Source organism: Colobus angolensis, unplaced genomic scaffold (genome assembly GCF_000951035.1).
Source record: "Colobus angolensis palliatus isolate OR3802 unplaced genomic scaffold, Cang.pa_1.0 Scaffold597, whole genome shotgun sequence".
In the NCBI taxonomy this organism is placed as follows: domain Eukaryota; kingdom Metazoa; phylum Chordata; class Mammalia; order Primates; family Cercopithecidae; genus Colobus; species Colobus angolensis.
This window is the reverse complement of record NW_012119565.1, coordinates 197,313-209,965: the sequence shown is the minus strand read 5'-3', so window position 1 is coordinate 209,965 and position 12,653 is coordinate 197,313. Positions and strand designations below refer to the sequence as shown.

Genomic DNA, 12,653 nt, shown 5'->3' with positions numbered 1-12,653 from the left:
CAAACTATTAAGAATCACTAAGCAAGCAGAGAAAGGAAAGAGAGGGAAGAGTACACCTACTATATGTTAGGCACTGTTTGTGCTGTTTAGTTCACTGACCTTGTAAGATTGGGGTATCATTTTCTTTTTATAGATGAAGAAAGACTTGATGAGGTCAGGTAACTTACCCAAGATCACACAACAGGTAGGAGTGAAGCCAGGATTTGAATTAAATTGTGTAATACTGTTACATCATGTCCCTTTCAGAGGAAGGATTAGTAACCAAAAAGGGCCTGTGCAGTACAAAATATATCAGTGAGGGTCAGTGAGTGGCAACTGCCAGAAACAACAGCCACTTTGAATCTAGGCATTGTGCACATGAGGCACAGGGTTTCCTGTCACACACTTTCCCGGAAGTCCTGTGATAGGGGTTTGGAGTAGCCCCATCTTCCAGTAGTTGTCTCACTTTTTATTCCTCCATTTTCCCTACTCCCAGAGGACACTGGCAAGGATGCAGTGAATTGTACCTATAAGAATGAGGATGACTGTGTCGTCAGATTCCAGTACTATGAAGACTCTAGTGGAAAGTCCATCCTGTATGTGGTAGAAGAGCCAGGTGAGTGAACCCTGAGGGCTCCCGGCCCTGCCCCAGGAGGGAGAGGGAGAACCATGTTAGGCAGGAATCTCTACTCATCTATGTTCTTAAGCAAAACAGGTTAAGCCTGCAAGTAATAAGTTAGGAGCCAGGTGTGGTGGCTCATGCCTGTAATCCCAGCAGTTTGGAAGGCTGAAGTGGGTGGATCACCTGAGGTTAGGAGTTCAGTACCAGCCTGGTCAACATGGTGAAACCCTCTCTCTACTAAAAATACAAAAACGTTAGCCGGGCATGGTGGCACATGCCTGTAATTCCGGCTCCTCGGGAGGCTGAGGCAGGAGACTCACTTGAACCCAGGAGGCGGAGGTTGCAGTGAGCTGAGATTGCGCCACTGCACTCCAGCCTGGGCAACAGAGTGAGACTCTGTCTCAAACAAACAAACAAACAAACAAACAAACAAAAAACCAAATGATAAGTTAGGGACCGTCATCTGGATGAAGGGTATTTATAAACACAAATATTACCAAGAAAGTGACTTGTTAATTGAGGAGACAGGAAAATCAGAAAGAGGGTAAGGAGAAGAAGATAGATATGGATCTCATTAATGGACAAAATATATCACTGCATTTTTTTGAGGCAATGATGTCAAGAAATAAAGAATTTAAATTTTAGGACTTTACAGCACATGGCATCTGCACTATTAAAATTGAGATGGTTGCCAAGAGCAACTTGACTGTGCTTCAGAGGAAGACCTGATTGGTTAGAGGTATTACCTTTCCAAGTTTACTGCAGGATGGGGTAGGGATGGGTTTGCGGCACTAAGGCAAGGTTGCCCTGAACACTGAAAGGACAGTGCCTTCTGGGAGCAGGAGGAATCCATCCCATCATACACAGACCAGCCACAGGTTTGTCACCATCCAATGCTGTCTATTGCTTGCTTCCCTTTAACACCTTTATGGCCTTTGTTCTCCTTAAACAACGTATTAAGATGAATTATTAGAAAACACTTTTGAGTATTCACTGCCAGTAGACCCCTTCCTCCACATTAGGAGAACAGACCCCAGATCCATAGACCCATGTTTCCTATCTTTTTTTTTTGAGATAGGGTCTCATTTTGTTGCCCAGGTTGGAGTGCAGTGGTGTGACCTTGGCTTACTGTAGTCTCAACGTCTTGGGCTCACACAATCCTCCCATCCCAGCCTCCCTGGGACTACAGGCATACACTACCACACCTGGCTACTTTTTAAGTTTTATTTTTTGTAGAGACAAAGTCTTGCTATGTTGCCCTGGCTAGTCTCAAACTCCGGGGCTCAAGTGATCCCCTCGCCTCAGCCCCCCAAAGTGCTGGGATTACAGCATGAGCCAATACACAGGGCCAACATTTCCTATGTTGTTGCTCTGGAATTCTAGGCTCTGCCTCCCTGCTTGTCTCCCAACTCCAGTCATTTCCTGTCTTTGAGTAGAATGTTGCAGCTGGGGTCTCAGACAATGGAGGAGATCATTCTCTTTCTCTTCCCCAACTCATGCTCTTGCAGCTGCTCTCCTTGAAGGGCTAAGCCACTGTAGGGCAGTAAAGACAACACTGCCAAAAGTTTTGGCATTGGCCAAATGGAATTTAACCTCATGGAATGGGCTCTTGAGCTGGGCTCTTATCACTCCCAGATGGGGTTGCCAAATAGAATATACTATGTCCCATGCAATATTTGGTACACACTGATAGTAAAAAATAATCATTTATCTGATTCAAATTTGTCTTGGCTTCCTGGTGTTTTCTTTTCTTTTTTTTTTTGAGACAGAGTATTGCTCTGTTGCCCAGGGTGGAGTACAGTGGCATGATCTTGGTTCACTGCAATCTCTGCTTCCCGGGTTCAAGCAATTCTGCTGCCTCAGCCTCCTGAGTAGCTAGGATTACAGGCGCCCACCAACACAACTAACTTTTGTATTTTTAGTAGAGGCAGGGTTTCACCATGTTGGCCAGGCTGGTCTTGAACTCCTGACTTCAAGTGATCTGGCTGCCTTGGTCTCCCAAGTGCTGGAATTCCAGGTCTGAGCCACCGCACGGGGCCAAGCATCCTGTGTTTTTGTTTGCTGAAACTGCCAACCATACCCAGACTCCTCTGACCTTGGGTCATTTGCCATTGGTCCCCTGCTGTGGCTGGAAGAGCCCTCCAGAGGTCACCTGATCTTGCCCTCTGCTTCCAGGAAGCCCACCCCAAACTCCTTTCAGGACACATGGTTAACAGATTGTTTTCCCGTGAAGACCTTCTGGCACCCTACCTGTCTTGACCATACTAATGTGCAGAATTAAAGAGATTTTACTTTGATAATTGAGGGTCAGCCCTACCCAAATCTTCCAAAGAATCCATAATTGTTTTTCCCAGCAGAACTGGGGCCCTTCATTCCTGGGAACTTGAACACTGGAACCTCACAGCCTCTCTCCAGGCACTCATTTAATTATAGACAGGTTGTAATTTGGTGGGTTGGGAGACAGCCAGCTTGGGTTACGGTGGTGGTTGTTTTTGTGTTGTGTGTGGTGAGCACTGGGTATATGTTTGGAGAAGAAGGTAGGAGACAGTGTGGAAAGTGGGTGTGACTTCCTCTCCAGGCTCATTAGTACCCTCATATATAAACACCTGGTTTCATAACACTTGAGGTTACTGGAATAAGATTAGATACCTGACATTTGTGGGAAGCAGAGCTCTGCAGAGTATACTCAGCCCGACCCCCAGAGGGGTGACATGCCTCTGTTTTAGTTGTTGACTGGGGTTGAACAGGAAGTCAGCTTTCAATAGGGTTATGATTTTAGATGACTAAATATTTTGGGAAAGAACCCAAAATATTGTCTTGGCTGGCAGGTCCTGGTCTCTAAGAATGCAAAAAATGTCATTAGGTTCACAGCCCTCAGGAATGTAAATATCTGAACCAGGGTAACAGACACAAATACTTACAGTGGCTAAGGAAGCAAGTAAGTTAGTGAAAACAGCTGGATATAAAAAAGATCAGTTACAATGGTAGCTGATATTTACTGAGCACTTATTCTGTGCCAGGCATTGTTCTGAGTTTTTAAGATATATTTAATTTAATTATTCCTCATAACAAGTTTCTTTTACAGTCAGTGCTATTACTATCTTCATTTTAAAGATGGAGAAACAGGAAACAGACATTCAGAAAGGTTAAGTAATTTTCCAAAGATCATGTATCAAAGTTAAGCGATAAGTCAGGATTCAAACCCAGGGAGTCTGGCTCTAGCGTCCACAGGAGCACAGACACACCAACAAATCACACTGCCTTCCTCTAGGAGAGAGAAGGGAGAATGGTGCGGATTCTGGTAAACTAGAAAATAAGCATTCCAAGTAAAAGGAGCAGCTCCTCCTCAGCTCTAGCTAGCTGCTGCCCTGCAGGAATATAGGTGTCAGTGTTTCTAAATCTTTGGATTTCCTTCCTTCCTTTCTTTCCTTCCTTCCTTCCTTCCTTCCTTCCTTCCTTCCTTCCTTCCTTCCTTCCTTCCTTCCTTCCTTCCTTCCTTTTCTTCCTCCCTCCCTCCCTCTCTCCTTCCCTCCCTCCTTCTCTTTCTCTCTTTCTTTCTTTTGAGATAGGCTCTCCCTCTGTCATCCAGGCTGGAGAGTGGTGGCAGGATCATGGCTCACTATGGCCTTGACCTCCCAGGCTCAAACGATCCTCCCAGCTTAGCCTCCTGAGTAGCTGGGACTACAGGCATATGCCACAATGCCTGGCTAATTAAGAAAAACAATTTTGTAGAGGCAGGGCCTCACCATGTTGCCCAGGCTGGTCTTGAACTTCTGGACTCAAGCTATCCTCCTGCCTCGGCCTCCCAAGTGCTGGCATTATAGGCATGAGCCACTGTGCCTGGCCTGGATTTTCTTTTTAAAGAGACTAATATGAAATTTTCAGGGGAGAATCTCCTGATTATTCAATACGGCCAATAAAATCAATTTTTTATTTTTTATTTTATTTTATTTTATTTTTTGAGATGGAATTTTGCTCTGTTACCCAGGTTGGAGTGCAATGGTGTGATCTCGGTTCACTGCAACCTCCACCTCCCAGGTTCAAGTGATTCTTGTGCTTCAGCCTCCTGAGTAGCTGGGATTACAGGTGCCCGCCACCACGCCAGGCTAATTTTTGTAGTTTTCATAGAGACGGGGTTTCACCATGTTGGCCAGGCTGGTCTCAAACTCCTGACCTCAGGTGCTCTGCCCTCCTTGGCCTCCCAAAGTACTAGGATTACAGGTGTGAACCACACACCCAGCTTTTTATTTTTAAATTTTTTGTAAAAAATTTTATTTTAGCTTTAGGCGTACATGTGTGGGTTTGTTCTGTGGATAAATTGTGAGTCACGGGGGTCTGATGTACCTATTATTTCGTCACCCAGGTAATAAGCATAGTGACTCATAGATAGTTTTTTGATTCCCACCCTCCTCCTGGCCTCCACCCTCTAGGAGATTCCAGTGTCTGTTGTTCTCTTCTTTGTGTTTAATTTTTAAAATAAACACTTGGGTGAACCCCCACACAAAGGTGTGGCTGGGTTCCGTCTAGGGGTTACCAGGTCTAGACTTCTGATTTGAGTCACTCAGCGCAGATTATTGCTGTCCTAATGATTGTCTCTGTAAAAAAATTAATTTTTGAAAACTGTCCTATTTCCTTCAAGGACCTTAATTACTTTGTCAAGAACACCTTATTCATAGCCAGTTCAAGTGATTCCTGCTTCATTCACAACCGCCTGCTCTGTGCTTCTTCCTCACAGAGTGTCCCAAGGGCCCTGACATCCTGGTGGTCCTGCTGTCAGTGATGGGGGCCATTCTACTCATCGGCCTTGCCACTCTGCTCATCTGGAAGCTCCTCATCACTATCCACGACCGAAAAGAGTTTGCTAAATTTGAGGAAGAACGCGCCAGAGCAAAATGGGACACAGTAAGAGATTGGGCTGGGCTTTTTCTAAAAAGTCATTGGTCTGAGGCCCTTATGTGGAAGCAACAGATGCTTTGGGTGGTCAGGTTCAGCCAGCACCACCGTGTTTCTGTTATCCTCTCTTCTGGAAACGGGGAGACATGGTCTCACTATCCCTTTGTCCTTCAGCTTCCTTCAGCCTCTTAGAAATAGTGGCAGGATGTCATTCCACCTCATTCTATTCTTTCTCCTCAAATAAATGGTTACTTCCAGGTTGGGCCTGGTGGCTCGTGCCTGGTGGCTCGTGCCTGTAATCCCAGCACTTTGGGAGGCCATAGTGGGCAGATCTCTTGAGCTCAGGAGTTCGAGAGCAGCCTGGGCAACATGGTGAAACCCCGTCTCTATTAATAATACAAAAATTAGCCGGGTGTGGTGGTGCACACCTGTAATCCCAGCTATTCGGGAGGCTGAAGCAGGAGAACTGCTTGAACCATTAGGTGGAGGTTGTAGTGAGCGGAGATCACACCCTTCTCTGGCTGACAGAGCAGGACTCTATCTCAAAAAAAATAAATAAAATTAAAATAAACAAAAATAAAATAAAATAAAATAAAATAAAATAAAAAGTTACTTCCAAATCAGACTTTACTCTTTTATCCTGATTTATTCCAATTAAATAAGCATTTACTGAGAACTTTCTATATACTTAATCTTACTCTATTCTCTTTTGGCTCTTCTTTCACATTTCAACTTTTTTCCTAGACCCTCTAAATGGCTGTTTGACTCCCCAAATGTCCAGGGTTAGGCTGCAAGTTTGTTCCCATTTGATGTTGACCCCAGAGCTTTATATTCAAGGGTCCCAAGAAACTGAGATGTTTCTGTTAGAACAGTGTGGAACATCCTGTACCTATGAGGCCCACAGGAATGTGCTTCTTTCTTTCTTTTTTTTTGGAGACAGGGTCTTGCTCTTCACCCAGGCTGGAGTGCAGCGATCTTGGCTCACTGCAACCTCGGCCTCCCAGGTTCAAGTGATTCTCCTAGCCTCAGCCTCCTGAGTAACTGGGATTACAGGTGCCAGCCACCGCACCCAGCTACTTTTTGTATTTTTAGTAGAGACAGGGTTTCACCATGTTGGCCAGGCTGGTCTCGAACTCCTAACCTCATGATCACCTGCCTCAGCCTCCCAAAGTGCTAGGATTCCAGGTGTGAGCCACCATACCTGGCCAAGAATGTGTTTCTTGAAGCCACCATTAAGGACTCCTAGACCGTATAGGATTTGTTACTTTCTGTTGGAAAATAGTTTGGGAAACCTAGTGAGGGTCTTTTTCCTGATAACGTGACAGTTTGTGGATAGTGCTTTCTCTTTCTCTCCTCTTCCCCCCCCTCCCCTCCCCTCTCCTCTCCTTCCTTTTTCCTTTACTTCCCTCCCCTTCCCTTCCTCCCCTCCTCTCCTTTTCTTTCCCTTCCCTTCCCTCCTTCCTTCTGTTTTTGAGACAGGGTCTCATTCTGTCATCCATGCTGGAATGCAATGGTGCCATCATGGCTCAGTGCAGCTTCAATCTCCTGGGCTCAAGTGATCTTCCTACTTTGGCCCCTAAAAGTGCTGGGATTATAGGCATAAACCACCATGCCTGGCCATGGTTAGTACTTGGCCAGATTAGATGAAAACGAATTAATAATTATTTGAGCAAAAGCTTTCCTCTGTGTTCTGAATTCCACCTGCTACATTTCTGTCCTTGTCCACATCTCCCATCACTGTCACAGGGAATGGAAAATAGGAGAAGGGCAAAAGAGAGGGGGACATGGGGTGAAATAGGAGAAGTTCTATCCCTGAATGCTGTGGGATCACTGAAGAGTGCTAGGCTGAATTTAGCTCCTTAGAAATAGTGGCAGGGAACAGGTGTGGTGGCTCACGCCTGTAATTCCAGCACTTTGGGAGGCTGAGGCAGGTGGATCGCTTGAGCTCAGGAGTTTGAGACCAGCCTGGGCAACATGACGAAACCCCATCTCTACAAAAAAATGTAAAAAGTAGCCAGACATGGTGGTGTGTGCTTATAGTCCCAGCTACTTGGGAGGCTGAGGTGGGAGGATATCTTAAGTCAGGGGAGGTGGAGGTTTCAGTAAGCCGAGATTGTGCCACTGCACTCCAGTCTGGGCAACAAAATGAGACCCTGTCTAAAATAATAATAATAATAAGAATAAGAAATGGTGGCAGGATGGCATTCTACCTCATCTCCTCCTGTTATTTCCTATCGATTCCCATGCCAAGAACTAAAGTGTGAGTAAAATGAACATTATTCTGTTTCATCGATGGTGTATTCCAGGGAAGGGTGCCTTGGGAAAACTTCTGAGATGAATTTTAAACATTCAGGGTAGGGAAGGACTGAGGAAGTCACTGTAAGATGCTTTTCTGTTTCCTCCACAGGCCAACAACCCACTGTATAAAGAGGCCACGTCTACCTTCACCAATATCACCTACCGGGGCACTTAATGATAAGCAGTCATCCTCAGATCATTATCAGCCTGTGCCACGATTGCAGTAGTCTCTGCCATCATGTTTACAGAGGACAGTATTTGTGGGGAGGGATTTGGGGCTCAGAGTGGGGTGGGTTGGGAGAATGTCAGTATGTGGAAGTGTGGGTCTGTGTGTGTGTGTGTGTGTCTGTGTGTTTGTGTGTGTTGTGTGTGGGAGTGTGTAATTTAAAATTGTGATGTGTCCTGATAAGCCGAGCTCCTTAGCCTTTGTCCCCAGAATGCCTCCTGCAGGGGATTCTTCCTGCTTAGCTTGAGGGTGACTATGGAGCTGAGCAGGTGTTCTTCATTACCTCAGTGAGAAGCCAGCTTTCCTCATCAGGCCATTGTCCCTGAAGAGAAAGGCAGGGCTGAGACCTCTCATTTCAGAGGAAGGGACGCCAAACCTTGGCTCTACCCTGAGTTCATAAGTTTATGGTTCTTGGGCCTGACTCTCAGCAGCTATAGTAGGAACTGCTGTGCTTGGCAGCCCAGGTCATCTGTACTTCTGCCTCCTTTCCCCTCCCTCAGGCCGAAGGAGGAGTCAGGGAGAGCTGAACTATCAGAGCTGCCTGTGCCTTTTGCCATCCCCTCAACCCAGCTATGGTTCTCTCGCAAGGGAAGTCCTTGCAACCTAATTCTTTGACCTGTAGGGAGTGAGGATGTCTGGGCCACTCAGGGTCATTCATGGCCTGGGGGATGTACCAGCATCTCCCAGTTCGTAATCACAACCCTTCAGATTTGCCTTATTGTCAGCTCTACTCTGGAGGTTTGTTTAGAAGAAGTGTGTCACCCTTAGGCCAGCACCATCTCTTTACCTCCTAATTCCACACCCTCACTGCTGTAGACATTTGCTATGAGCTGGGGATATCTCTCATGACCAAATGCTTTTCCTCAAAGGGAGAGAGTGCTATTGTAGAGCCAGAGGTCTGGCCCTACCCTTCCAGCCTTCTGTCCCTCGTTCATAGCACCTCCACATACCCAGCCCTGTGCCTTGGCGTGCTGTATCCACCCATGGGGCTGATTGTATTTACCTACTACCTCTTGGCTGCCTTGTGAAGGAATTATTCCCATGAGTTGGCTGGGAATAAGTGCCAGGATGGAATGATGGGTCAGTTGCACCAGCATGTGTGGCCTGTTCTTCTATGGGTTGGACAACCTCATTTTAACTCAGTCTTTAATCTGAGAGGCCACAGTGCAATTTTATTTTATTTTTCTCATGATGAGGTTTTCTTAACCTAAAGGATTATGTACATAAACATGCTTGCATTATGTTTGTAAATTTATATGATGGCAAAGAAGGAGAGCATAGGAAGCCACACAGACTTGGGCAGGGTACAGACACTCCCACTTGGCATCATTCACAGCAAGTCACTGACCAGTGGCTGGATCTGTGAGGGGCTCTCTCATGATAGCAGGCTACAGGGATAGATGTATGGACACATTGGACCCTTCCTGAGGAGGAAGGACTGTTCTTTTGTCTCAGAAAAGCAGTGGCTCCATTGGTGTTGACATACATCCAACATTAAAAGCCACCCCCAAATGCCCAAGAGAAAAAGAAAGCCTTATCAACAGTTGTTCCATGAGCAGAAAACAGGAGTTCTGATCTCAGTGTTGCAGCTAAATAATCTTTAACTCTAATTAAGGCAAGTCACTTTCTTCTTCTTAAGGCTGTTTTCTAGTTTGAGAAATGGGTTTTGAGCAGCCAGTCTTGAAGATCTCTTTCAGTATCAACATTCTAAGATGCTGGGACTTACTGTGGCATCAAATGTGTGATCAAGATTCTGTGGGATATTGATACTGTGTGTGTTTTTAGTTGGGAGATCTAAGAGACCTGGCTTTGGCAAGAGCAGATGTCATTCCATATCACCTTTCTCAATGAAAGTCTCATTCTATCCTCTCTCCAAACCCCTTTTCCAACATTTGTTGATAGTTACATCTCTCCTGATGTAGCACTTAAGCTTCATTTAGCTATTATTTCTTTCTTCACTTTGCACACATTTGCAGCCACATATTAGGGAAGAGGAATCCATAAGTAGCTGAAATATCTATTCTGTATTCTTGTGTTAACATTGAGAATAAGCCTTGGAATTGGATATGGGGCAATGACTGAGCCTTGTCTCACCCATGGATTACTCCTTACTATAGGGAATGGGAATGTGGTAGAGGCATAAATAGGGGACGGGGAGGGATAGTCATGGATCCAAGAAGTCTAGAACTTAGTTATCACCTTCAGCTACTAAGACAGAGTCCATGAGAATGTTAATGGGACATTTTCTTTAGATAACATGTTTTATATGAAGAAACTGTATCAAAGCGGGGAAGAAAATGTATTTAAAGGGTGAATCAAATCAGGAATCTTGCCTGAGCCACTGGAATGAAGTTCACAGGTCTTGAAGACCAGTACTATTTGTCAATATGTGGGGATAACCAGTAGCTGCATTCATGAGGTGGCAAATAGCAGTTTTGGCCTGTGGGGTGAACAGTTAAACAGTGTTCTGGCATCAGATAATACAGCACAAAGGGATTGTGTCTAGCTCTTTTGGAGAAAATTTATGTCTAGTCCCAGGATCTGTGGACAATAATGGGAAACTGAATATTCCTGACAAGTTGCCATATTAGGAGTCAGTTCTTTACTTCTCTGATATTCCTAGGTCATCCATGATTTTTTTTTTTTCTAAATTTGAGACGAAGCCTTGTTCTTGTTGCCTAGGCTGGAATACAATGGTACGATCTCAGCTCACTGCAACCTCTGCCTCTCGGGTTCAAGCGATTCTCCTGCCTCAGCCTCCCCAGTAGCTGGGATTACAGGCACCTGCCACCATGACTGGCTAATTTTTGTAGTTTTAGTAGAGGCGGGGTTTCGCCATGTTGGCCAGTCTGGTCTCGAACTCCTAACCTCAGGCGATCTGCCCTGCTCAGCTTCCCACAGTGCTGGGCTTACAGGCATGCGCCACCATGCCCAGCTGGTCATCCATGATTTTAATGTGTGGGTCCAAAGGCCTCTTTTTCTTTGTTAAGTATTCCTGGTTGAAATTTCTTAAGTGCCTTCCTGACTTCCTAACCTTACCTTCTCTGTTTGGGTTTGTACAACAGTGAATTAAATGTACTTTCCAAAAAGAATTAGCCTAAGGCTGCCCAGTGCTTCCTGTGTTGTTATTTCTGTTTCCTTTGGATGAAAAGAATAAGTGTCATTGACTCAGAAATGATTATTTTAGAACAAGCATATTTCCAAATGTAACAGAATGATGACTACTATGGGTACAGAATCCAGAGCTTCTCTTTATATATACCTTTTTTTTTTTTTGAGACGGAGTCTCGCTCTGTCACCCAGGCTGGAGTGCAGTGGGTGCGATCTCGGCTCACTGCAACCTCTGCCTCCTGGGCTCAAGAGATTCTCCTGCCTCAGCCTCCCGAGTAGCTGGGATTACAGGTGCCTACCACCATGCCTGGCAAATTTTGTATTTTTATTTATTTATTTTTGAGATGGAGTCTTGCTCTGTTGCCCAGGCTGGAGGGCAGTAGTGTGATCCCTGCTCACTGCAACGTCTGCCTCTGGGGCTCAAGCGATTCTCCTGCCTAAGCCTCCTGAGTAGCTGGGATTACAGGTGTGCACCACCACATCCAGCTAATGTTTGTATTTTTACTAAAGATGGGGTTTCACCATGTTGGCCAGGATAGTCACGAATTCCTGACCTCAACTGATCCACCAGCCTCGGCTTCCCAAAGTGCTGGGATTATAGGTGTGAGCCACCAGGCCCAGCACTCTTTAGGCTTAATATTTTTTAAATGAGTAGGTTATTACTGTTCTAAGAGTTTGAGTTTTTTTTTTTTTTAATTGGGTATTATTTAGGAACTTGTGCAACCTCAAAAGAACAGACTGCCAGTGTAGCCTAGATTTTGTTTGTAGGAAGCATAAATGGATAAAATAATAGCTTAATGGCAAATTATTTACAGGACCATTTAAATGCCTAAATTTGATCTAAGGCAGTGGTTGTCAAAGTGTGGTCCCAAGACCAGCAACATCATTATCAGCTAGAAACTTGTTAGGAATGAAAATTGACAGACCCCACTCCACAGCTGCTGAATCAGAAAATCTGGGAGCGGGGACCCATGATCTGGTTTAAGAAGCCTTCCAGGTGATTCTAATTCATGCTCAAGTTTAAGAACAACTGATTTAAGGAGTCAGATATTTAGCCTTCTGGTCTAGAAAAAACTTTATAGTAAGGCAGCTCAGTTACTCTATACAGTTAATGGCAAACCTTGACTGACATACTCAGAAGATGAAATATCCACCCACACAAAATGAAAATCTACTTTGACCCATTTTCCAGGTTAAATGATCTTGGGCATCTTGGTTTCACTCATGACCACAAATTCCCATGAAAAACTGAAAGAATAGAATCCTGGGGAAAAACTAACAGAATACTTTTTATGTGTACCAAGACACAAGCAAGGAAATATTCTTACAGAATTTATTCACAGCCGAGATGGGATCAAAATCTTTATTATTAACATTATCATCCTATAGGATGCTAGAATAATACTTAGAATTTGTTACTTTACTTTTGGCTATTTAAAATTTATTGAGCATCAACAGTGTGGGACTGAAGTACTTTATAGAACACTGATAACATAATCTTTGTCTTCGAGTCTTTTTTTTTTT

General features: G+C 44.7%; 1 protein-coding gene across 1 annotated transcript in view; it reads left to right on the top strand.

The window, feature by feature from the left end:
• ITGB3 (integrin, beta 3 (platelet glycoprotein IIIa, antigen CD61)) overlaps nucleotides 1-8,201 on the top strand; it is a 56,762-nt gene extending 48,561 nt beyond the window's left edge. Inside the window, exons 13-15 of the mRNA XM_011962566.1 lie at nucleotides 476-595; nucleotides 5,337-5,503; nucleotides 7,902-8,201. Of these exons, the coding sequence (XP_011817956.1) occupies nucleotides 476-595; nucleotides 5,337-5,503; nucleotides 7,902-7,967 (353 nt within the window). The 3' untranslated portion in view covers nucleotides 7,968-8,201. The remainder of the gene's footprint in view (nucleotides 1-475; nucleotides 596-5,336; nucleotides 5,504-7,901) is intronic.
• The last annotated feature ends 4,452 nt before the right edge of the window (nucleotides 8,202-12,653 follow it).